Source organism: Barbus barbus (genome assembly GCF_936440315.1).
Source record: "Barbus barbus genome assembly, chromosome: 12".
NCBI lineage: Eukaryota > Metazoa > Chordata > Actinopteri > Cypriniformes > Cyprinidae > Barbus > Barbus barbus.
In genome coordinates, this window is record NC_136740.1 from 6,145,547 (window position 1) to 6,169,529 (window position 23,983).

General features: G+C 37.8%; 1 protein-coding gene across 1 annotated transcript in view; it reads right to left on the reverse strand.

Annotated features, from left to right (window-relative positions):
* Positions 1-23,983, reverse strand: part of LOC306877526 (zinc finger protein 236-like) — a 71,067-nt gene that overhangs the window by 23,104 nt on the left and 23,980 nt on the right. Inside the window, exons 8-16 of the mRNA XM_079429333.1 lie at positions 23,715-23,885; positions 17,772-17,973; positions 17,025-17,297; positions 15,028-15,231; positions 14,211-14,343; positions 12,950-13,210; positions 7,923-8,086; positions 5,712-5,804; positions 3,664-3,803 (exon numbers count right to left, since the gene is read on the reverse strand). Of these exons, the coding sequence (XP_079285459.1) occupies positions 3,664-3,803; positions 5,712-5,804; positions 7,923-8,086; positions 12,950-13,210; positions 14,211-14,343; positions 15,028-15,231; positions 17,025-17,297; positions 17,772-17,973; positions 23,715-23,885 (1,641 nt within the window). The remainder of the gene's footprint in view (positions 1-3,663; positions 3,804-5,711; positions 5,805-7,922; positions 8,087-12,949; positions 13,211-14,210; positions 14,344-15,027; positions 15,232-17,024; positions 17,298-17,771; positions 17,974-23,714; positions 23,886-23,983) is intronic.

The window sequence follows — 23,983 nt, forward strand, 5'->3', positions numbered from 1 at the left end:
ACACTTGATTTTTAATACTGTGTTGTTCCCTGAATGATCCAAAGCTGTGTTTATTTATTTTTTGTTTAGTGATAGTTGTTCATGAGTCCCTTGTTTGTCCTGAACAGTTAAACTGCCTGCTGTTCTTCAGAAAAATCCTTCAGGTCCCACAAATTCTTTGGTTTTCCACCAATTATGTGTATTTGAACCCTTTCCAACAATGACGGTATGATTTTGAGATTCATCTTTCCACACTGAGGACAGCTGAGGGACTCATGCAACTACTACAGAAAGTTCAAACGCTCACTGATGCTCCAGAAGGAAAAGCCATGCATTAAGAACCTGGGGCGTGAAAACTTTTGAATCTCAAAATCATACCGTCATTGTTGGAAAGGGTTCAAATACACAAAAATGCTGGAAAACCAAAGAATTTGTGGGACCTGAAGGATTTTTAACTGTTAACCCAGGCAGTTTAACTGTTCAGGACAAACAAGGGACTCATGAATAACTATCACTGAACAAAAAAGCTAAGTCATCACAGAGCCAGTAGTATTCACAGTGTACAATGGCAGGTTTCTAGAAAAGGTAGACTAGGAAAACAAGCTAGAGCAGAGGTGAATCACAAAGATTTTTTTGTGTATGTGTGTACTTACTTATTTTAGGGACAAATTCAAATCCATAAGTGAGTGAATCTGACAAAAACTCCTTCAGATGAGGTCCTCAACTGTAAAAATTATCTATTCTATTCTGCAAATATTATCTTGAATAGTTTCACCATGCCAAGGCAATACATTTATGGCTAAAAAAGGAAAACAGGAAGTGGCTCATATATTCTAAGTGCACCGAGTGATTTCGATCAAACTTGAGATGTATGTTTGGTCAAGGAGGTTGATCACATGGATGTAACTATTTTGAGTCATAGTCATAGCCCCACCAACTGGCAGCAGAAAGTGTCTCACTCACAAAAGGCTTTGAAATAGTTATTTTATATTTCTAGTATTGTTAGTGTATATTTTCATACTTGGTCAAAATAATATCAAGACCACTGGTACAAAATATTTTTTTTATATCTCAAATAGTGCTACAACAAACAGTCGGTCAGATAAGACCGATCCAAATCCGATATTGTGCGTATAGTATTCTGTGTAATTGTTAAAACCCACGAAAGGCACAAAAATATCATAAAGCCCCATAAAGTTTTTGTGCACAATATACCAAGTGTTCTGAAGCCGTTATATAGTTTAATGTGAGGTAGAGATGAATATTGTGTGTTGGAAGTGTGTGTACACATCCATCCTATAATGATAAAAATCCACCCAGTGTTTTTTTTTTAAATCGCTATTTTAAAATCCCTTTTCTCAAATCAGGCTGTTCTGAGGTTCCTGTCAGAATGACGCAGTTCTGCACAGACCGCTCCCACGATAGTTGATTGACAAGCCGTAGTACCTTAGACCCGCCCTGAGTGAGCTGAGAGCTGTCCTCCATTATGTCGACTCCGGTGCAGGGGATGATAAGATATCTCAGATTAAGTGATTGAGGTGTTTTGTTGTTGGATGTAATAATGAATATAGCAGTCGTCATTTACCCCCGACATCTGAGCCACTGAAGACGCAGAGGATTAATGTTACTTTCGCTTTGAAGTGATCTACATAAATGCATCTATGTTCACCCGAATCATTTGTGATTCAGCTTTATCTACAGAAGAAGTGAGTATAAGGGTTTTTATGAATCTTTGCAAATCGTCTTTCCTAATAATGTGCTAGTTAGCCATTTTCACGGCTGAAGTTTAGTATGCTCCATAGATATATATACCTAGATGCCTCATTATCGACTGTTTCTATTGGCCGTAATACGTAAGCCATCCGCCATTTTTGGAACGGTCTGCGAATCTTCGAGCGCATTGACTGTGTGCGTCTACAACAGCAAGTTATACGCTTGTATATCTTTGATTATTAATTTATTATTATGGTGAATGTGAAATGGCTGACGCGTCAACGTATCTGGAGCGGTCGAATAGGGAATCTACACATATCTATGGCCTGCTCGTCACTCCACGGAAGAGAGGGGCGGAGTCAGCAGAGCTCATTAGCATTTAAAGCAACATGAACTGGATCAGCATGCTGAAAACAGAGCTGATTTTTACAGGGTAAAGGAGGTGTTTTTTACACTACCATTGAGAAATTTTTACCAAAGTATGTTATAGACTTTTCATTAAGACCCTAAAGAATCATATCAACTTGTGTAAAATGGGCGTCCGATGACCCCTTTAAGTCAAGTTCACGTAAACTCTTCTCTCCGCGGGGCTGTCTGTTATCCTCCATTCAGCATTCAAACTGCGTGCTGCGTTTGGTTACGACAGTCAAGACGATGAAACTCTCTCCAAAAGCACAGTAACTGAAATTTAAAACTGGTAAAAAAAAAAAACTCAAACTAATCGCAAAGATTTAATAAACTACGCATTAATATCTCTTCGCTTTGAACTTTTCTATGCTGCGCGCTGTGACTTCGTGTTGCTTCAAGCGCATCATTCTGCGCACGAGATGTGCATAAGTGCTTTGTGCCACTCTGGTATTATAATAGTTTTGCGCAATGAAAGATTATTAATAGCCTTTCTTGTTCTGTCCTATCTATCATATGTTGCTGCCTCCATTTCTGTGCTATACATTTAAAAGAAATGTCTTTTAATTTGATAGTATATATATTTATATATAAATATAATTACTTGTTTTTCATGAATGTATTTTACAACAATACAAAGAGCAATGTGTAACATTTTACCAGATTCAGTCCTAGACTTCTTCACTTTTATTTGTTCCCCACTAAGTAATGTTATTTCACTAAATGTTTAGATTTTATAAAATTATTGTGCACCCATGATTTTTCTAGAATAACTTTTGCTGCTGAATTACCCACTAACCTAGTTTATAATAGTATTTTTGTCATAGATTATGATTATATATTTTTTCATTAAAATTAAGTTGGCTATATTTAGTAGATTGTGTTTAACACACAAAACAGTGATGATCAGGTCAACACACTGAGGTATAGAAATTCTACATTGATTATAACAAAAAAAACAGTGCCCTTTCTTTCAGAACATGCAACACAACTCCTTGTTCAGGCTCTTGTTCTGTCCAGACTTGACTATTGCAATGCTCTCTTGGCAGGTCTTCCAGCCAATTCCATCAAACCTGTACAATTAATCCAAAATGCTGCTGCAAGATTAATCTTTAATGAGCCGAAAAGACGTCACACCTCTATTCATCAATTTGCACTGGCTACCAATAGCTGCTTGCATAAAACTCTAACTCTAAAACTATCGCATAAAACTCTAAGTCGTTTTGGATAAAAGCGTCTGCTAAATGACTAAATGTAAATGTAATGGTATCGGATCCGATCGGATCTGAAAAAAATGCTATCAGTGCATCCCTAGTAATTAATGCACATAGTCAGCAATCAGTTGTTTGGTATCCACAACAGAGGACAAGTGTGAATTTTTCTGATTTCTAGTGCAATGATTCCCAACCCTGGTCACAGGGAACACCCAACACTGAAATAGGTGTGTCAGATAAGGGATATCTCCATATTGTGCATGGGGGTATTGCAGAACCGGGGTTGAAAATCACAGTTGTTATATATGTTTGGCTTTATGTGCAGTAGATTTGGGGGGTGATGTGTTTGTACCTCCGAGTGTGTTACATGCAGTAGGCTGGGAGGATGGTAGCTGGTGGTCAAGGCTTGTGACTCCAGTGTGCTTGAGTCCTGAAGCTGCTGTACAGTAGAGAAATGTGCCTGCTGAGTAAATCCATCAGCTATAGTGAAACCTGCAACAGAGGACACATATTTTAAACCAGGGTTCCTCAAATCTAGCCCTGGAGGGCTACAGCCCGGCAGAGTTTAGCTCAAACGCTGATCAAACTCACCTCACTGTAATTTTCTATTAACTTTTTTCCTTTCTAGGAACAGCTATCTTAAATAAACCCTCTACAATGAGAGTAAATGGTTTGCATAAATTTAAGAATAAGTTTAGCACAGATATATTTTCACTTGTCTACACTTGTCTTGAATACTCTGAGTGCTTGAGAGTTTCACTCGCCATCTTTAAAGTACACTATTCCTATTGGTATCAATGGATGCACAATGTATTTGGTGCAGCATATTTGATGCCAGGCACGTGCACAGGAAGGGCTCAACCTGTGCAGAGCACATGCCTTTTTTCCCTTACCCTCCGAAGTGGCCTTTTTTTTGGTGGCGGTGTTTTTTTTTTTTCTTCTTCAATAAATGAATGCTATTGGTCACCCTTTACGTTTGTCTGCCTGTTTTACAAATATTTTGCCAGTGAGAGGTAATAAAAAGAGCTTGTGACTAAATCTTGTTGGATCCGCTCAAACTGTCAGTAAAATCTCATAACTCTACCCCCCTCTATCTTTTGACTGAATGATGAACAACTGAAGTTCCACCGCAGCTGAACGAAGTCTCGCAAGGGTAAACAAAGATCTTGTTGGTTGAATAAGTACAGCGTTTTCTTTACGCGAGAAACACTATGTCTATAAAGGCTCATATTTGATGTATTTGAGGTCTGAGACATGTGGGACCAGAGAGAGAGGGCTAGCATTTGCCATCTAGTCATAGCCAATACACTTAAATAGCCTGTGAATAAAGTAGCATTTCATCTCTTTTATAAAATGAGATTTTGGCCAAATGTACTGAGTGCCCATATAGCTACAACAAACTTTGAACTGTTGATTAAAACGTAATGTGATGCCGCCGTTTTAATGAAGGACAAAACGCATTTGCACACATTCCCTGATCAAAAACCCCGTACCTGCATTTGAGCTTGACACAAAGCGACAAAATAAAATAAAATATATTACTAAAATACACATTGCTGATACACTTAATTTATTAACATTTAATAATTTTATATGGTCGTATGGTTCATGTTTACGCTGTTAATATGCAGGTAATATGCACCTTCCCCTCTTCTCAATGACATACATAAACATGTTAACCAAATAATACAAATTAGCTTAGTAAACCGAACAGAATAGCTAAAAAAAAATTTTTTCTTCAAACTATATTATTATTATGGTTATTAATTAGGAATAAATCTAAATAATCTGTGTTTTCACTGTAAGTGTATAATAATATACAATAAAAGGTAAATATTTTTATACATTTGAAATAAACTTAGTATTAATTGTCAAAATATAACTGCCTATTTGTAACACATTAAGGATATACAGTATACTTACACTACACAGCTAACCTGGGGAGCATGTTTTATTCTGGGTAATGGATCAATCAGTGTGTATCAATGAGCATGCGTAAATATTTAGTTTATATGTAGAGTTATGTTTCTGTCTTCATACATAAATGACTAAAACAAGAAGGTGGAGGCAGAAGCATCTTTGTCTCACTGTTGAATGGACGTTCTACAGCAAATTCAGGGGTGGTGATGGCGCAGTGGATAAGACATATGCCTTTGGTGTGAGAGACCCGGGTTCGAATCCACTGTGAGACACCAATGTGTCCCTGAGCAAGACACTTAACCCCCCTAGTTGCTCGTGCGACCTCTGACATATATAGCAATTGTAAGTCGCTTTGGATAAAAGCGTCAGCTAAATGAATAAATGTAAATTCACATGACACACATTCACAGTGTAAAGTTAACTGCATGCAAATTTAGTCCAAAACAAGTGTATTTACAGAAGGGTGTACGTGTGTGTTACCTTGTGTCATAGCTGGCTGTTCAAATGTGGACTGAGGCAGCGCTGGTGCCTCAAACTGTCCCAAGTGAGCATGCTGCGCACTCACATATGATTCTATGGATAAATACAATTTTCATAGTTAATTTAACGCTTTTCATCAATATCATCTTTTAATTGAAATTAAATAATGATTCTGTGTAAACAATCCAGTGGCATGCTGTGTGGTGTTCTGAAATGAGGAGTCAACTCCTCAATGTTCTGGATACTCAAACAACAGAACACAATAAAAGCAAGTTCTCTCTCATTTTTTAAGCTGTAAAATAATAAAAAGTTACACAGACATGATTTTTAACTAGTGCTGTCAAACGATTAATTGCGATTAATTGCATCCAAAATAAGTCTGTTTACATTAAATGTGTGTGTACTGTGTACATGTATTATAAATACACACACATGCATGTATACATTTAAGAAAAATGTTACGTTTATATATTAAATATATTTACATATGATATAATTTATATGAATTAGAAATATATACATGTAAATATTTTCAAAATATATGATGTGTGTCTTTATATATACATAATAAATATACACCGTACACATACATATATTATGTAAACAATTTTTTTTATTTTGGATGTGATTAATCGTGATTAATCGTTTGACAGCACAATTTTTAACTAAAGTAATTTGCTGTGATTTGTATGGTTAAACTTTGGTATTAAGTTTGTAATATTAAATATAGTAATATTAAATCCATAATACACGTTTGCATTATTTTACGTAATTAACTGAGTTGCATAAAATGCATTGTATTTCCTCATCAGTTTTTATTCATTTATTCAATATTGAATCTGAAAATGCAGAAATTAACATTTGTCTGGTGTCTATATTTAAGCAGTACATACATTTTTTTTATTTTACAAATTGTTTCATAAACCTTATGCACCGAGTCCAGAATTTTCGTCCGTAGTTTTCTCACGTTGAAAAATACGACCTCACGTTGTTCCAATCACGTTTACACACTGCCTCCGAAACTTTCGTCCGTCATAAAAAATTTGGATCAGGTTCGATTTTCTGCATTTTCGCATCCGTACCAAGCATTTTGATATGAAAGGATGATGAATGCGAAATAAATGAAAAAACGCATACGAACATTTCGGACTCAGTATGCAAAGAGCTTTACTCCTAAAATACTCCGTCATTATTGGTCATACAGATACGAGTAATACATCTTTCGAATCTGTAAAGACTCTACGTTTATTTGTGTGACTCTACGTGCTTTTGTAAAATAATGAAAGCAAACAGGATGCACTTTCTGAAGTCTCGGACTCTGTGAACTTGAGCGCGAAACTCCGTGTATATCTTTGCCTTACAGACATTAAAAATATATCGATAGAGAGTGAAATGTCTACTTTCAAATGAACCAATTCAAATGGAAAACAAATTCTCCGATTATGTAATCCGTATGAAGCAGGATACATACAGGATCATCACTACTGCGGAGACTGTGTCAGTGTCTCCGACTTCATTTCTTAAACCAAGAACAAAGAAAGCACTAGTTTATCAAATTATGAAAATGTTAATGCAGCCTCCTTACTGTTTTCCCAGACATATTCATAATCATTACTTCTGCCGGTGCGCTGTGGCAAGCTTTATGCGTGCACTTGAGCGCTTACTAGGCTATGAAGGCAATTAAAGGCTCATTATAATGATTTAAAGGGTTTATTAATAAACGTGCGATTAGTTGACTAATGCTTAAAACGAACGACTACTAATCGACCAGAAAAATACTTAGTCGAGGGCAGCCCTAATTTATTTTAATGTTTTGGTTGATTTTGTTAAATAAAAAGTAATTTAACGCTCAGAGGATATGATGATATTCTAGTAGTATGGCTTAATCTACACAAGTCAGTACATTTCACAATGCAAATAATTGTAATTGTAAAGGTGTGGTGTTAGAACTGAAGATTATATCGTGTCTTGCAACAGAACTGCTAAACATTTTGAACAGTAAATTATTTTCTCATTCATTTTTGGAGGAGGCATTGCCTCCCTTGCCTACTCAGAGAAAGCACCCCTGAAACAAACATGACCTCCAGTCTCACATGGCCTTTCAGTGTCAGTGTCCTAGTTCATGTTTGTCAATAACCAATGTGTACATTCAGTTGTTTTGTAAGAAAAAATTAAATTCTTGTTAGAGCAAAGAGTTTGTGTCCCTCTCACCTGTTTCTTGCAGGGCATCTTCCCCCAGTGCAGTCGGCAGTGTCACCTGTTGGCCGTCTCCCACCACCTCAAGCATGCTCTGGGTCCCTGTGCCAACCACAGCTGTGGGCGGCTGCATGTCATTTGAGCTCTGCTGCTGTTGCAGCTGTTGAGCCAGCTCATACCTGAGAACAAACACAACAAATACCACTTATGTTATGTGTTATTACTGAAAAAATAACCTATGATTAAGGCTAACATTAATATATATTTGCAAAAATGCTGTTGAAATATTGCAAGAATGAAAATAATCTGAAATATTCTGATATTGTGCCCAGCCCTACCAATAATGGATGACACTCCACTATGAAATTGACAAGGAACATGAAAGGATCTCACAGAACAGTTAATAAAATATCATTAATAAAACACATCATATGAAAAAAAAAAAAATAAGACTTTTAAAATTTGGAAAACATGACAAGTTTAAGTCAAATCAGAATCAGAATTAGCTTTATTGCCAGGTATGCTTGCACATACGAGGAATTTGTTTTAGTGACAGTAGCTCCACAGTGCGACAGAGAGACAGCGACAGGACAGGACACAGATAATAAAAAAATGTACAAATATACAAAATGGACAATATACAAAATAGCACAAACACAATATACAAAATTAATATATATATTAATAAATATACAATTCAGTATGTACAGGTATGTTAGGTGCAAATGTAATAAGTATGCGTGTTAAATAAAAAAAAGTATGATTGTGTTGTGTGTTTCATGTTTATTGTTAAGAGTTCAAGTGTTCATGGGATGGATTGCCTGAGGGAAGAAACTGTTCCTGTGTCTGGCCGTTCTGTTGCTCAGAGCTCTGTAGCGTCGACCAGATGGTAACAGTTCAAAAGGGAGTGTGCTGCATGTGAGGGGTCCAGAGTGATTTTACCAGTCCTTTTGCTCACTCTGGATAAGTACAGTTCTTGGAGAGTGGCGAGGGTTGTACCAATGATTCGCTCAGTAGTCCAGACTACTCTCTGTAGTCTTCTGAGGTCAGATTTGGTAGCTGAGCTGAACCAGACAGTTAATGAAGTGCAGAGGACGGATTCAATGATGGCAGAGTAGAACTGTTTCAGCAGCTCCTGTGGCAGGTTGAACTTCCTCAGCTGATGAAGGAAGTATAACCTCTGCTGGGCCTTTTTCACAATAGAGTCAATGTGATTGTCCCACTTCAGGTCCTGAGAGATGGTGCTGCCCAGGAATCTGAATGACTCCACTGCAGTCACAGTACTGTTCATGACGGTGAGTGGGGAGAGTGCAGGGGGGTTTCTCCTGAAGTCCACAATCATCTCCACAATTTTGAGCGTGTTCAGCTCCAGGTTGTTACGACTGCACCAGACAGCAAGCCCCTTAACCACACAGTTCACACAGTTGTTGGTTTTGTTGTGATTTGTGCTGTGCTGCAAACATATATTTACAGCTAAAAACAGATAAACTAGTGCTCATATTTACATGCAGTGGCGCAAAACCGGGGTATGCAGTGTATAGGGGCGCACCATTTTGCCAAAATCATCCTCTTTAATAAAACATAAATAATCAAAAGCTTAGTTATTAAAAATAGCCAATGCAACATTTTTATTCAACGGTTTTTAGCATTTTAATGAGTTCAAAAATGTATTTATTAAAAACTTATTAAGACGCGGAACGGCCGTTATCTCTTTAGGCTACAGGTGCCAAATCAGCTTCAGTAGAAAAACAGGGAACTGCGGTCTGATGAGATATTGTTATATGTCAGTAAAACAAACTTTCCTATTCTGTCAGCCGTTTTACTGCGCTCACGGCGCACGCTCTTCAACTGTACGCGAATATGAGGCGCACGCTCACTTCATAAATAAACCGCACTAGGAACTGCGAGCATACATAGTCACCAAAATTACCAAAATGGCGATTAAAACTGCAAAACTCTGCAGCCTACTGAAATATTCTGCAATTTGAGATCACAATAGGATGCAAGATGGTAGGCTATGTACATTTTTATTTATAATTTAAAGCACAAGTAGACCAAATGTGAGCACAGTGTAGTTAAATGTACTAGAAAATATGTGCACATTTTTCGTTAATTTGTAAAGTATGAAAATGAAAAGAAAATGAAACCATATTTAAATGCATGAAATAACTCATTTTACATTCTTACATTATTTTCCTTTGTACAGAGCTCAATTTAAGTATGAAAAAGTGCTGCAATGAATTCATTTTGACAACTAATAGAATGTTAAACATTGACTGAAAACCTTTTCAGAGTTCATTGGTTATATAAAATTCAGTGAAGGTTGACTATATTTATCTGCATGTCTCATCCATGAGTGGGCCTATGCAATGATGGAGAACAAGATTTTGGGGGTGTTAAGACCCAGAACCAAGCTTACTGAGCAATAACGCTATAGTGAGCCCTTTTATTAAAAGCCTAGGTAATACAAAAATAAAACAAAAATTGTCATTCACTCAGTATTACTTGATGTAATTCACAACTATCTCAATTACAATTAAGGACAAATTAATGGTATTCAGTTGTGTTTTAGGCACAACAGTCCAGTACTTTATAGTCAAATCCATTTCAATATTGGGTTGGGGACAAGTTTGTGAATAGGCATTTGATTTACATTTGCGAGAAACTGAGAAAATTGTAAACAAGGATATAATAAACTAGCCACTTTTCACTGAAAATTGCCGTTGTAAATTCAAAATAGGCCAACTGTGTAATTCAAGTAGATTCAACGAGTTGAAAACTCTTGCTACTTCATACTTAAATACAAAACAATGCTGAACTTTGACAAAAAATAGATTTTTAAATGTTATAATAGTGATTTTATAATGTCTAAATTTAAATCCATTAGCAAAACATGTGAAAAGAACTATATTACAGAGTGGAAATGGTAAACAGGGTTTCTGCAGGATTTTTAAGCTCAAATTTAAGACTTTTTATGACCTTTTTTAAGACCTGCACAAATAAAATTAATACCATATGAGCAGGGTAGGGTAATGTCTATAGTACCATATTAAACTGTAAAATGACTGTAAAAAGCATAATTTACAATTCAGATACAAGTTTTCACAAAGTTTTATAAAATGATAAACTTTACATTTCAGCCTTTAAACCATTTTTAAGAAAATGGATAAGTATTAATTATATTGATTTTAAAAATTATGATCAATAAATTATTATATAAATTAAATAACATGAATTAGTGGTATGCGAAATTGGCAAATTTCTGGGATTTTAAGATTACCATGGACAGCTGACTCCTGAATTTTTTTTTATATTCTTCATATTCTGTGTGGTCAGTTCACAGCAGTGATAGAAATGAGTCTTTTCCATTCAAAAGTTTTACCATTTTTTCTAAAAGCATGCATCATCTTTTGAGTCAAATTCTTGCATTTGGGCTGTTACCAAGCAAATTACATCAGTATCAACTAAATGTATCTTTGCAATGCATATGAAGTGGCATTCAGATGTATTTACACACTCTTTAATGCAGCTCAGAGGGACATAGAATGCTTACCTGCAGTTACAAATGCATAAATAATGTTTTTGTATTTGAAACATAAAACGTTGAAAACTGATGTTTGAAATTATTTTAAAAAATGAAGATACTTTAAATGTGAAACTAAAACGACCAGCAGGTGGCAGCAAATCAGTGTTAATAAGTGAGTCATTGCGATTGAACCAAATCATTTAAAAGGTTGATTCATTCAGGAACGAATCACCGTCATGTTGCTCAGAAACACAAAACAGTGCTGTGGCTGTGTTTGGAACTATTTTTGTTGTAGAAATAGAGCAAAAGCAGGAAATATGGTGTTTAAAACGTAAGTCTCTTAATATTAACTTGTTTATTGAACTGTAAAAATAATAAAATAAAAATAATGATATTGAATAAAATCAATATCACATATTTGTAATCATGCTGATTTTTGGAGAGAAATCGTCACTTCCTGGTAAACTGGCACTAAATAGCCTATAGAAAACTAGGATAAGATACTGAATATAATAATTTTCATATACGAAAAATTAATTGCGCCTCAGAGTGAGCAGACAAAATACAATAAATGCTGTCATTGCTTTCGTAGAAGACTGCTGCTGTAAGTGTAAGACAATTATACAAAAATACTTTGATGACAGACTTTGCTCAGGCATTTCAGAACGACCATAACAACATTTCAGATGCTGTGGAACGAGATCAGTCTGCAGCTAGTCAAGTTATCCCGTCTCATAGCGCAAAGTCACATTACTTTTTTGATGCGCTTGGAAGTTATTTGCAAAATGCGTTTCCATCTCCCTTTATTTGCATTAAGCCTTTTTCACACAAGTCAAAAACCACCTCAAACGAGCGTAAAACCTTATTTGCGAATTAAGGGATTTGTATTTGAAATTTGGCGTTTACATCACTCGTTTCTCATGCGATACTTCAAAATGCACATTAAAACGGAAACCCAGCTAGTGAGCTCAGAGTGGAGCGGGAGCGGAGTGATTATTAAATGCTCGGAGCGTGGAGGGGAAATTGTTGATGCTCCGCTCACATACTCTGATCGGACACCGCCACACAAATGTGGTTTTTTGTTAATGACTGTCGCAGGATTTTACACAGAGTTACAGTTCACTACCAGTTACAAAATACACTGTAACAGTAAGTCACAGGCAATTCTGGTTGCATTTTTCATCAATTAATAGAGATAAATGGAGATAAACTCTGCAGGAAAGTGGATCTTGCGAGCCAGATTTGAGGATCACTGGGCTACTTAGAATACAGGGGGAGCCGACACTGATCTTGCATACCCCTCGGCAAATGTGGAGTTGCACCCCTGTTTACATGCATATCTTCAGGCAAACCTACAATCCCATCCAATAACAGCTTTTCATGATGGACACGTTTCAGCAGAAGAAAGAAATTCATACAGGTTTGGAACAACTTGATATTGCGTAAATGAAGACAGAATTTTTGTTTTTGGGTGAACTATCCCCTTAATAAACATGAGACAGTTAGGACAACTCACCTGTGTGTTTTCATGTGCTTTCTGCAGTTGGGGGAGGATTTGAAGGTTTTCTGGCAGTAGGGACACATGTAAGGCCGTATGTCGCTGTGGGTAGTCATGTGGCGTCGCAGGCTCCCGCTGGTGGTGAAGGTGGTGTCACACAGCAGGCACTTGAAGGCTTTGAGGCCAGAGTGTGTGCGGATATGAGCCTTCAGTACGCCGGATGAAGCAAAGCCCTTACTGCACTGCAGGCACTTATACGGCCGCTCCCCTGTATGTGACCTGCAAAATACAAGAAAATACATATACTCCCTCATCAGCCTTCAAAACACTTTAAATGAACCACTTTATTTTGTGTTTTCATTTTAAGTTCATCTTGTTGCCACCAACTACATCTAATTAATCTGTTTCTGGACCAGTACTTCTTGAGGTGCTTCTGAATGTATAGCATCATGTTATGTTGTGGCAAGCCAGTGTGCAAACAGCATGCCAATTGATAGTTTTCACTTGACATCACACCCTCATAGGAACGCCCACCTGGAGGGCAAAACGAAGCTTAGCTCCACTGACCGCCAGCTATTTTTACGCAGATTGCATCAAGTAATAATGTAGTAAAACGCGAGATTCAGTGGACACCTTATTGATGATGTATATTTTGTACAGGCAAGAGGATGAAGCCAGAATATAAACGCAATGTGCAAAGTTTCACATTAAATGGCTTCCCGTAGAAAACCATTAGAAGGAAAACACTGAACCGTTTAGCAGACTGCATTCCGGCCTCATCTGCTTGCCTGTGTAAACTATGCATTATTAATGTGGTGATTACTGAATTTAATCTTTTAATATTGCTGTTTTAAATATATTAAGGCACTTTTAAGTGTTTTTACAACGTTTTGTCGCACTGTTTATGATTGAAATATTGCCGCAGGTGCTTAATATGGATTGCAAATGGCCAAAACTTGCATTTTGTTCAGAAATACCTTTGTTTTATTCTTTTGAGAGTTGATCTAAATATTTGCGGCTGGGAAACAGATGAAAAATTGACACACTTGTGCTGCAGTTCTATGGATGTTTTGCCCTCCTAGTCTTTAAGCAGGTCACGTGACTGAAAACTATCAATAGTGGTTATTCAGCGTAATTGCATTTTCAAATTTTTTTCAAGGTAAATAGGGTTTATATGAAAAAAGTTGTGATAATTCACACGTTTGTCCTCCACAGAATCCCACTTTCATTATTTTTAGACCAAATATGCATATTTCTAACATAAGTGCATAAGTTGAACCTGATGTGCTGCTTAAGGTGGCTTGACTTCTTGTACGCTTTGCTGCAGAATCCACACTTATACGGACGCTCATTCTCCACAATGTCCAGATACTGCTGCAGGGCGGCCCGTGAGTTCTGGTTCTGCAGGAGCCCTGCAGTGATAAGGACAATGTGTAAAAAAAAAAAAAATTCACATTACATCAATAATACTTCTGGCACCAGTCAGTGTTTTGTGGCTATTTTAACAACCATAGTAATCACATGACTGTTCAGATAGTTTTTTAAAGCTGTGTTATATTACAGTTAAAGAAAATCTAAGATATTTCTGAGAATATTAAGAATATTCAGTCTGCCTATGGATACCAGTGAATATTCAATCACTGTTTCAATCACAATCAGAATCTCTAAAACATCCTTTTTTAATTAATGCATTTCACAGTTGTCAGTAGCTAATAAAAATGTAAAAAATGTAGAACAAATGTGTTTAATTCAGTCAAAAATGAACTGAAAAAGGCACAGCGTTGTTTATATCAGGGTCAGAGAGGGAAAATATTTACTTGGAATGGATTTTCAGGGGCTGAATGCCTTCCCTTAATAATAATTATTTCAAACAAACTACACTTGAAAGCTTAGAATTGAATATAAAGAAATACTGTATGCCAAAGGTTTGATAACACTGAGCGATTCCTCCCCTTCCTCATTTTTTTCTCTGAGCTCGGTTCATTTCTGACCCTGATTTAGACTGAATATAATTATATAGTATGTGCGGAACCACAAGCTCAGGTACTGTTGTACTGTAAATGTGCATGGAAACACTTGTTGATGATCTTCCGTACCCATGTCTGTGATGAGTATTGGCTCTTGGAGAGGTATATCAGGCAAAGGCAGATTGCTCCTGGACACTGTGGTTTTGTGAGGTTTTCGAGGGTATTTGTGTTTTTTATGGTGTATACTCTTAAAGTGAGAGGTGACATGCGTTTTTCTGTGGCCTGATGTACGGAAGAACTTCTCGCAGTGAGGACAAGGGAATGGCCGTAGACCTAGGGAGAGGCAGATAAACGTTAAGTCATTTTTTTTTGCAAATGAAAGGCAGATGAACTCCTTTATTTATTTTCACATTTTGATCTGGCACCTGTTGAGGACGTGTTAGATATGATTATTTGTTTTTCTCATTATAAAGCCATTTCCCCCCATTAAGCCTACTGTTGCATTTGGGCAATTTTGGAAATGTCAACGACTATCAAAATACACATTTTCCATATTTATTATTTTCTATATATTTTTTTCACGTTAGATTTTTCATAAAATCTTTGAAATATCTTTATCTATATTTTAGATTCTTTCCTAAATCTCTTGATTTTAGCACTGTATTTTACTGATAAACACAAATATGCACACACAAATGCATTATAGACCGACTTCTTCACACTTCCATGTTTTTGGCTTCTGGTTTGCTTCCAGGGTAATCTTTTTTTGGTAACAACAATCGCTAACATTCAAGTCTAACATGATCAAGAGACTTCTGTGTTTCAAGAATTAATTTTGTTAATTAGTTTTTTTAATACAACTCTTCATTTCCAAAGAGAACCTTTTTAATTCTTTTTGAGAAAAATGGATTTGTAAATTAGCACATTTCTGTTCCAACTGAACAGAAACTGTAACTGGCTACTGGGAACTTATTTAAATAGTCAAAAGTTCACAGTCTGAATAGTGTCTTCAAGGTTTAACTTATGCATTATTCACTTTCCAAACCTGCTTTGTGATGAATGCATAAACATGATTATGAAATGTTGACCTTTCACTCATACATTCATTTTAAGTTTGCATACAATATTGTGTATACAACAGCACTCATTAAGTATAAGTTATGTGAATGGATATGGAGTGGATATGCTACATATACATTATTATTATTATATACTGTACTCTATGATTATTTACTGTATTTCCTACATTTATCCGATCACATTAATAGTGCAAAGGAGAACACTATTAATGTGATAGGATAAATTTATGTTCTATAATGTACCCTGGGAAATAAATTGATGCTTCAATTGGACTGATATAATTATTTAATTTATCATTGGAAAAATGTGCATCTGTACTGGAAATAAATGTGGTTTTTAAAATAATTTCTCAGGATGTGGTGATGCAAGAAAAATGACTGAATGAGAAATTAAATATTTCAGTAAATGACAAGTGAGTGGTTAATAAAAAACACACAACGCAACAGTTTGAGCGTACAGAGACAGCGTTCTGAATGGCTGCATAATTACATACATGTCAAATTTTATATCCTTGAAACTTAGGAAGACAAAAGGTAAGAAGCATTTTTTGAGAAAAGAACATATAATATAATATAATATAATATATGCAGACCTGTACTTTACCCTGCATTCATATAATAAAGTATTAAAATATGTCTCACAAAAATTGAAAGAAAAAAAAAAAACCTTGCATCACAACATCTAGCATCTCGTTGCTGTATTTCATGGATAATTTGAAAAAAAAAAAAAATTTTACTTGCCCTTTTCTTTAATGTAGTACTAAATATAACAGCAACTGTAAAAACATTTGAATCTTTGCACGTGTTGATAAGAAGTTATCAATCACAATATGCAATTATTCCTTGAGGGCCATCTTTTAGCAGAGTTTAGCACCAGTCCTAATTAAACACACCAGAACACGTTAATCGGTGTCTTCAGGATAACTAGAAACTTCCAGGCAGGTATAGTGGAGATAAACTCTGCAATACAGTGCAGGACTGGACACCCCTGATCTGGGAACTCTTGGACAAAGTATGTGTATGTAACAGAAAGAGTGTTGTTCTTACCAGTGTGGAGACGCTGGTGGACCTTCATGCTCCCAGATGTGGAGAAATGTTTCATGCAGTACTGACACTCAAAAGCTTTAATGCCTGTGTGGATCTTCATGTGGGCTGTCAGGGTGCTCTTGACTGCGAAGGCACGGAAGCACTGCTTGCACTTGTAGGGTTTTTCATGAGTGTGAATACGGATATGACGGACTAGATCACTGGGCTTCTTGAACTCTTTGGAGCAGTATGGACAGCCATGCCACCTCACACCATTCTCCTGCCTGATGGTGCCTAACAACAAACAAAAATATCATATCTGCTATATAATTGTGAATAATGATGGAGCTGGATCCTAATGTCTGAGACCACATTATCAGTAAAACGTGCCTACAGTATGTGTCTATTCATCACATTGCTATCATATCACATCAAAGAGAATATAAATATAACTCAAAATAAGTTGTAGGTAATAATTATAAAATATTTAAATGGTGCTTTTTTGGTAACTAATAAAAGTTACAGGTAATTGTTGCAGGTAACAATAATAATTTAAAAAAAACCTGTCTGGGACTGATTTCACTGATACCAGTTATCGATATGAGATACAAAGATATGAGAAATAAAACAATTACTTTCTTTGACACACATTTTGGATTAAATGGGAACCATCCTTTTTTAACTTTTCTTATCAAGCTGTGGCAACTCTCATTTATCCATTTAGTAGAGGACAACTAAACGAAAGTGTTCCAGGCCTGTAAAGCATACCCAGCATTTGTGGAGGCTTTTTGATAATGCTTCTTTTCTCCTTTTTAACAACGGTGTCAGTCATAAGTATTTTTGAAGGAACAGGTCCATCATTTGTTGAAGTTGCAGTCAGGGCAGCTGTATCTGGCTGAAGCTTTTCTGAGCTGCTCTGAGTTTCAGGCTGAACTGGAATCTCAGTCAGTCCACTGTTCTCCAGAGCTTGCTGTGGAAACATCAAATTTCAATACAGCAAATGTCAAAAGCGTCATGAATTGATTTTAATTCATTTTATAATGTTTTCTGAGGTGCATTTTTAATTTAAAAACTATCATAATTTATAAATAAAATGCCATTTTCTATCCTTATTTAAGCCCTCATTAAATTCTAAATTATTATAATGCGAGTCTGTGAAGGGATGTAAAATGATGGCTCACTCACATAAGCACTTTTGTGCAAAGCGGAATTTATTTACAGTGCCAGAAAGATTGTTCACAGTGGAGAATATGTACAAGTGCACACACACACACAAAAAAAATATTAAATAAAAAATCCAGAACCAAAGTACCAATTACCAAAGAAACAACAAAACTGAAAAATAAACCAGAAAATAATCCACAAATATATACAGGCAACAAATAGTTAACCACAGTATACAAAGGGGTTTTGGGTTTGCTTGAGGCACCATGGTAGCACTCTTGCATCATCTCAGTGAACAAGCATCGTATTTATGTTTGGCCTCAGCTTATATAGGCCAAACCCCGCCCCTTTTTGGGCCATACCATCCCCAGGTAAGTATAACATTTAATACACACACACAAGTAACTTGTATACGTGACATCCAGTATCATCAATCAATAATAATCCGTTTCTCACTTAATAAACACATAATCCATTAACACATAATACATTTAACACACAATCTTCACACTTAAATACAAAAAGGAACACCTATTCACGCTAGACAATGGTTTCACCAGCTTGATAGCAGTATTTTTTTTTCATCACTAATTGATGGATGTCTAATATAAAAATAAGGAGAAGAATAAAACAGGCACGAAGCCCAGCCCGCTTCTGAAATATGGTGTGAAAATTGGCCTGAAGCCCGACCCTAGAGGCGTAAAAAAGTCGGGGCCCATCGGGCCCGGGCTGAGATGCAGGGCTCCATCGTAATTAAAGCTATATGGCTACAGGGCGAGATACCATTGTGTAACTCTGGCATTGTGGTCCTTCATGGACTGGATCCAGGTTAGGTTTCTCTTGACCAAGGAGGTAATAGTGCAAGCTGTTCAGGGACCATTTGATGGCAAGACCTTACATCTCAACTGCCTAATATCTAGTCTCCCTGGGCAGTAGAAGCGAGTTTGGTACAAGAATTTGGTACGAATCTAAGTTTAGAATCTCCTGTACCAGCTCACCAGTACTAGGAATGACCTCACTTCTGTCTAGGTCTTTGGTTGAGGGCTCCATCAGATTGCCTCCACCTTGTCCAACTGTGATCTCAGCTGTCCATTGCCCAGGTGATACCTCAGGTAGTTTGCTTCTTGCCTTACCTACTCGCATTTTGAAATGATTAAAGTCAGTCCTGCTTCCTCTATCCTCTTTAGGGTTTATTGGAGGTGTTGAAGATGCTCTGCCCAAGAGTTGCTAAGGATTACCATGTCATCCAGATTTGCTGCAGACCAGTCTTTACAGCCTTGGAGGACTCAGTCCATCAGTCTCTGTAATGTGGAGTCACTGTACTCTGTGAAGGCCAAAAGGAAGGACCATGAATTGGAATAGTCCTAGAGGTGTTCAGAATGAGGTTTAGGGTCAGGACTCAGGGTTGAGGGGTACCTGCCAGTACCCCTTACATAGTTCTAGTGTGGTAAAGTACTGGGCTCTTCCAGTCTTCTCCAGAAGATCATCCACTCTTGGCATGGGGTATGCATCACACTTAGATTGAGCATTGAGATTGTGGAAGTCGATGCAGAGGATCCATCTTTCTTGGGAACGATCACCATCGGGCTGCTCCACTCGCTCGTTGAACTCCTAGCTCCTTCATCAGAATTATCTCTTTCTTCAAGAGTTCGACCAGCCTCTTAGGCACCTGGTAAGGGGTTTGGGATGATGGTGATGGATCAGAAAGGTGGATGGTGTGTTGGGTCAGCTCAGTCTGTCCAGGCCTCTGACAGAACAAAGCAGGAAAGCAGGAACAGGAGGTGCTGCAGCTCTTTCCTCTTGAAACATTCTAGGTGAGCTATACTGTTTTCTTTGCATCTCTTGATCCTCTTCCACCTCCACCTTCCTCACCAGAAGTGATGTTTCCGGTCCCTTACCATGTGGCACCTTCCACTCCTTTAACAGGTTTACAGTGTAGGTCTGCCTGGTCTTGCCCTTGTCTGGATGATGAACTTCATACGTGACTGGCCCCATCTTGCGGACCACGGTGTATGGCCCTTGCCATTTAGCCAGTAGCTTGTTCATTGAAGTTGGCAACAGGAGTAATACCTTCTGCCCAGGTTGAAACTGTCATAGCGTGTTGATCATACCGTCTTTTCTGTGCTTCTTGTTTTTCTTGAAGGTTCTCTTTTGCTTGTTCTCTGTACTGCTCCAGACGATCTCACATCTCTAGCCCGTACTGCATGATGCCTTTCTCCTCCATCTTGGATGCAGATTCCTCCTCCAAGCCTTTCTTTGGCAAGCTCAAGGGTCCTTGTACCTGCCATCCATAGAGGAGCTTGAACGGTGAGAATCCCGTTGGGATTCGCTTGGGATACCTCTCGGTAAGCAAAGAGAACAAATAGCCACTTCTCTAGGCACATAAGCTTCACTTTGAGGGTGGGACACACAGCTGCTTTGTGGCCTCGTTGCTGGCAGTAAAAGCAAAACAAGTCTTTAGTCGTTAACTTTGGACTTTGTGCATTGTCAGATAGTTCCTCTTTCAGACCCAGAGTTATGAGAAACTGGCCTCGCGATCTCCTCTTTAGAGTGCTCCTCCGGTCGCGCCCATCGCTTGTACAGTGGTAAGTCTCTGTTGGCGATTCTCCAGCTGGCACTGTAGACGATCAGAAGTGCTGATGGTAGGTTTCTGGAGAGATGTTGAATTCTCCAGCAGTGCTTCCTTCAGGTCAGTGTAGACCTCAGCCTGCTCCTCGTCCATTGCCAGGTACGCCTTTAATGCTTGTCCTGTAAGCAATGGAACCAGACAATAGCTCCACTCCTCCTCAGGCCTCCTCCAGGTCCTGGCCAGACGCTCGAACTGCCGAAGATAATTCTTGATGTCTTCCCCCTGCTGGAAGCTCGGCATCTTCGGATCAGCCGACTGCATCGGCTCTCTCGGAGCTGTGACATTGGGGGAGTCTTAGACGTAGGCTGATCTGTGTCTTGTGGATACCTTTAATGCTGGCGTTGATAGTTCCATTCGTACACTCTCCACGTCGAGCAAGGTCTCAGCAGGATGAATCGACAGCAAGATGGAGTCATGAAGACCTTAGAGCTCACGCTGATATTGCTCCTCTCTTTGCTCTTGAGTGACTGGCTTGGTCGGTGGTGAACTGGACTTTGAGAAGACTCTGGGAAGACTCGTCTCTCCCTCCTCATCCTCCATAGTCTCAACAGAATTCCAGACCGCCTCCTTCTCTGACGTCGCCTTCACTTGGGATCGTAAACCTGCCCTGGGTTTTCTGCCTTCCCGGCACTGTATTGCGAGTAGCTATCCCATCACTGCCACCAAATGTGATGACGGCAACAAACAGTTATCCACAGTATATGAAGGAGTTTTGGGTATACTCGAGGCACCACGGTAGCACTCTTGCATTGACTTGGTAAACAATCAGCATCTTTCTTCTTTTAGTTTTATGGAGATTACAATCATGACTTATCAGGTGCATACCCCCACCTACTGTACCAGAGTATGTAGCATGGACTATGATTCGATTATATTACTTTACATAGTAGTGATAATTAAGAGAGAAAGAGAAAAGCATCATCTTTATGTTTGGACCTGACTTATAAAGGGCAAACTCCGCAACTTTTTGGGTCATACCGTCCCCAGGTAAGTATAACATTTAATACGCAGACAAGTACCTTGTATACTTGACATCCATTATCATCAATCAATCAATAATAATCCATTCCTCATATATAATAATAAACACATAATACATTAACACATAACACATTTAACACAATATCCACACTTAAATACACACAGGAACACCTATTCACATTAGACAATGGTTTCACCAGCTTGGTGCAGTGTATGTGTATGAAATGACCAGGAAATGGATATGGACAGGGGAGAGTGGATAAATGGGAGAATGTCAGTGTGCTATAGTGTGCGATCCGCATGTGCACCCGCTCCTCAGACAATGGCAACAGCAGGAAGGAACAGTACAGAGAATGAATGAGGTAAGTAGGCGTGTGACACAATCTGCACTGTATAAAGCACTATAGAAATAAAGGTAACTTGACTTGACTTTGGGGGTTTTAAAGGTAAAATAGAATGTGAGGTTGTTCACATTACTTTTTAAATGAAAATAATATGATCTGAACAGATGACACTTCTCACCTGCATGTATAAAACACCTTAGCTGTGAATGTTTAAGTGTACCAAAAAGTAGGAAATGTTAGTGAAGGTGACGTGCAGTGGAGGCATGGGTCAGAAATACAATTTGAACCTTTTGTTGTGTGCTTGTCATTTTACTGAGGACTGCTTCTCTAAGCTTGGCTTTTATCTTCGTTGGCTTCTAATCTTCTTTATTTGGACTAACAAGCATCTCCGAACCACAACTTGTAAGTATGATTAAGAAGTTGTGTACATTTTCAATTTAGTGCTCAAAATATCAAGTTTTTGTGCTAATATGTGATGTATACCTAGTGCAGCTTTAGGTTTCCAGGTAAAGCACAATATTACTGTATTAATGAAATAGTTCTGATAAATTGCTGTGAACCCACTGTTTCCTAAGAATGTAGGAATGTCGATTAATGTAGACTGACATTGTTCTAATTACTTTGTTTAATAATAAAGAATGTAGTGTAGCGCACAGACTTTATAATCAGTGTGAAATTGCTGTTTATTTTTCTGCACTGGGTTATAGGGTTAATGCGAGAGAGACGAGCGAGTTAGTTAGGCTGGTGCGCCTGTGATACAGCTGTTCTGTGTTCTGATTAAAAGTTAAGACACAGAGCGTCTTTTGTCTGTCGTTCTTCAAACAATACAGTAGACATATTTAGGTTTACAAACTGTATTGTTTCATCAGTCACGTAAGCACTCGGCTAACTTATCCACCATTATTGTTTTAGGTGTTTACAGTTTAGCAGCTAAACTTTAGCTGTTCGGCACGATTCACTTGCATAAATGTTTTTGTATTTTATGTCATTATTTTAAGAATGGATTCTATATTATTGTTTTATGTAAAGGTGCTTTGTCAATGGTTGCGCTTGTTAACTTGCTTGAGGACTCCTCTCTGTGCTAATCACAACAGGCTTGGCCAGCTGACGAATCAGAGCAGAGTAGGCTTATTGGAAGGGAGGGGTTTGCTCCGAACTTGCTTGGAACGAATCGTTTCGAAATCATTGGCAAATGACTCTAATACTAAATGTATATTCTGAAAATTACAATGTTTTCTGACCTTAGAATCATTTAAACCTGTTTTAGGGGACTCCAACACAATATTAGAACACTTTAAAATACCATATGAGCTGCTCCTTAATATGTTCATACGGTCATCCAAAACAAGGTCTGTGACATAAAGTAAGGGTAAAAATGAACTTTGATGTTAATGTCTGACATGTATTGTGCAGAGTACACGGACACATGGATCTGTTGTCACCATGGAATCAGGCCAGAGTCTTTTTATCAAATGAGATCAACTTTCATCTTGCACCTGCTTCAACCAGGTGATGACTTTATCACTTAAAACACCCTCTTGAGTAGGTTTCACGTTACTTTTACTCTCTTTCACTGAAATGGATCTTGCTTACCTGTAGGATGTCCTGGTTGATGGCTGTGCCTATGGCTTGCCCAGGGGGAGGTGCTTGAGCACTGTCTGCTGTCACATGGTCAGACAGTTCCAGCAGCTGTTGGATCACATCTGTTACACCCTCTGCCCCTTCTGACCCCACTGCACCCTGATCAACCCTTGCATTTCCTTTCTGAAAACAAACAATCAAACAAACAGAAGAATCATACTTTATAGGTAAGCATATGCAAGGATGACTGTGAACAAAAGGTTTCTCACATTACAATTAAC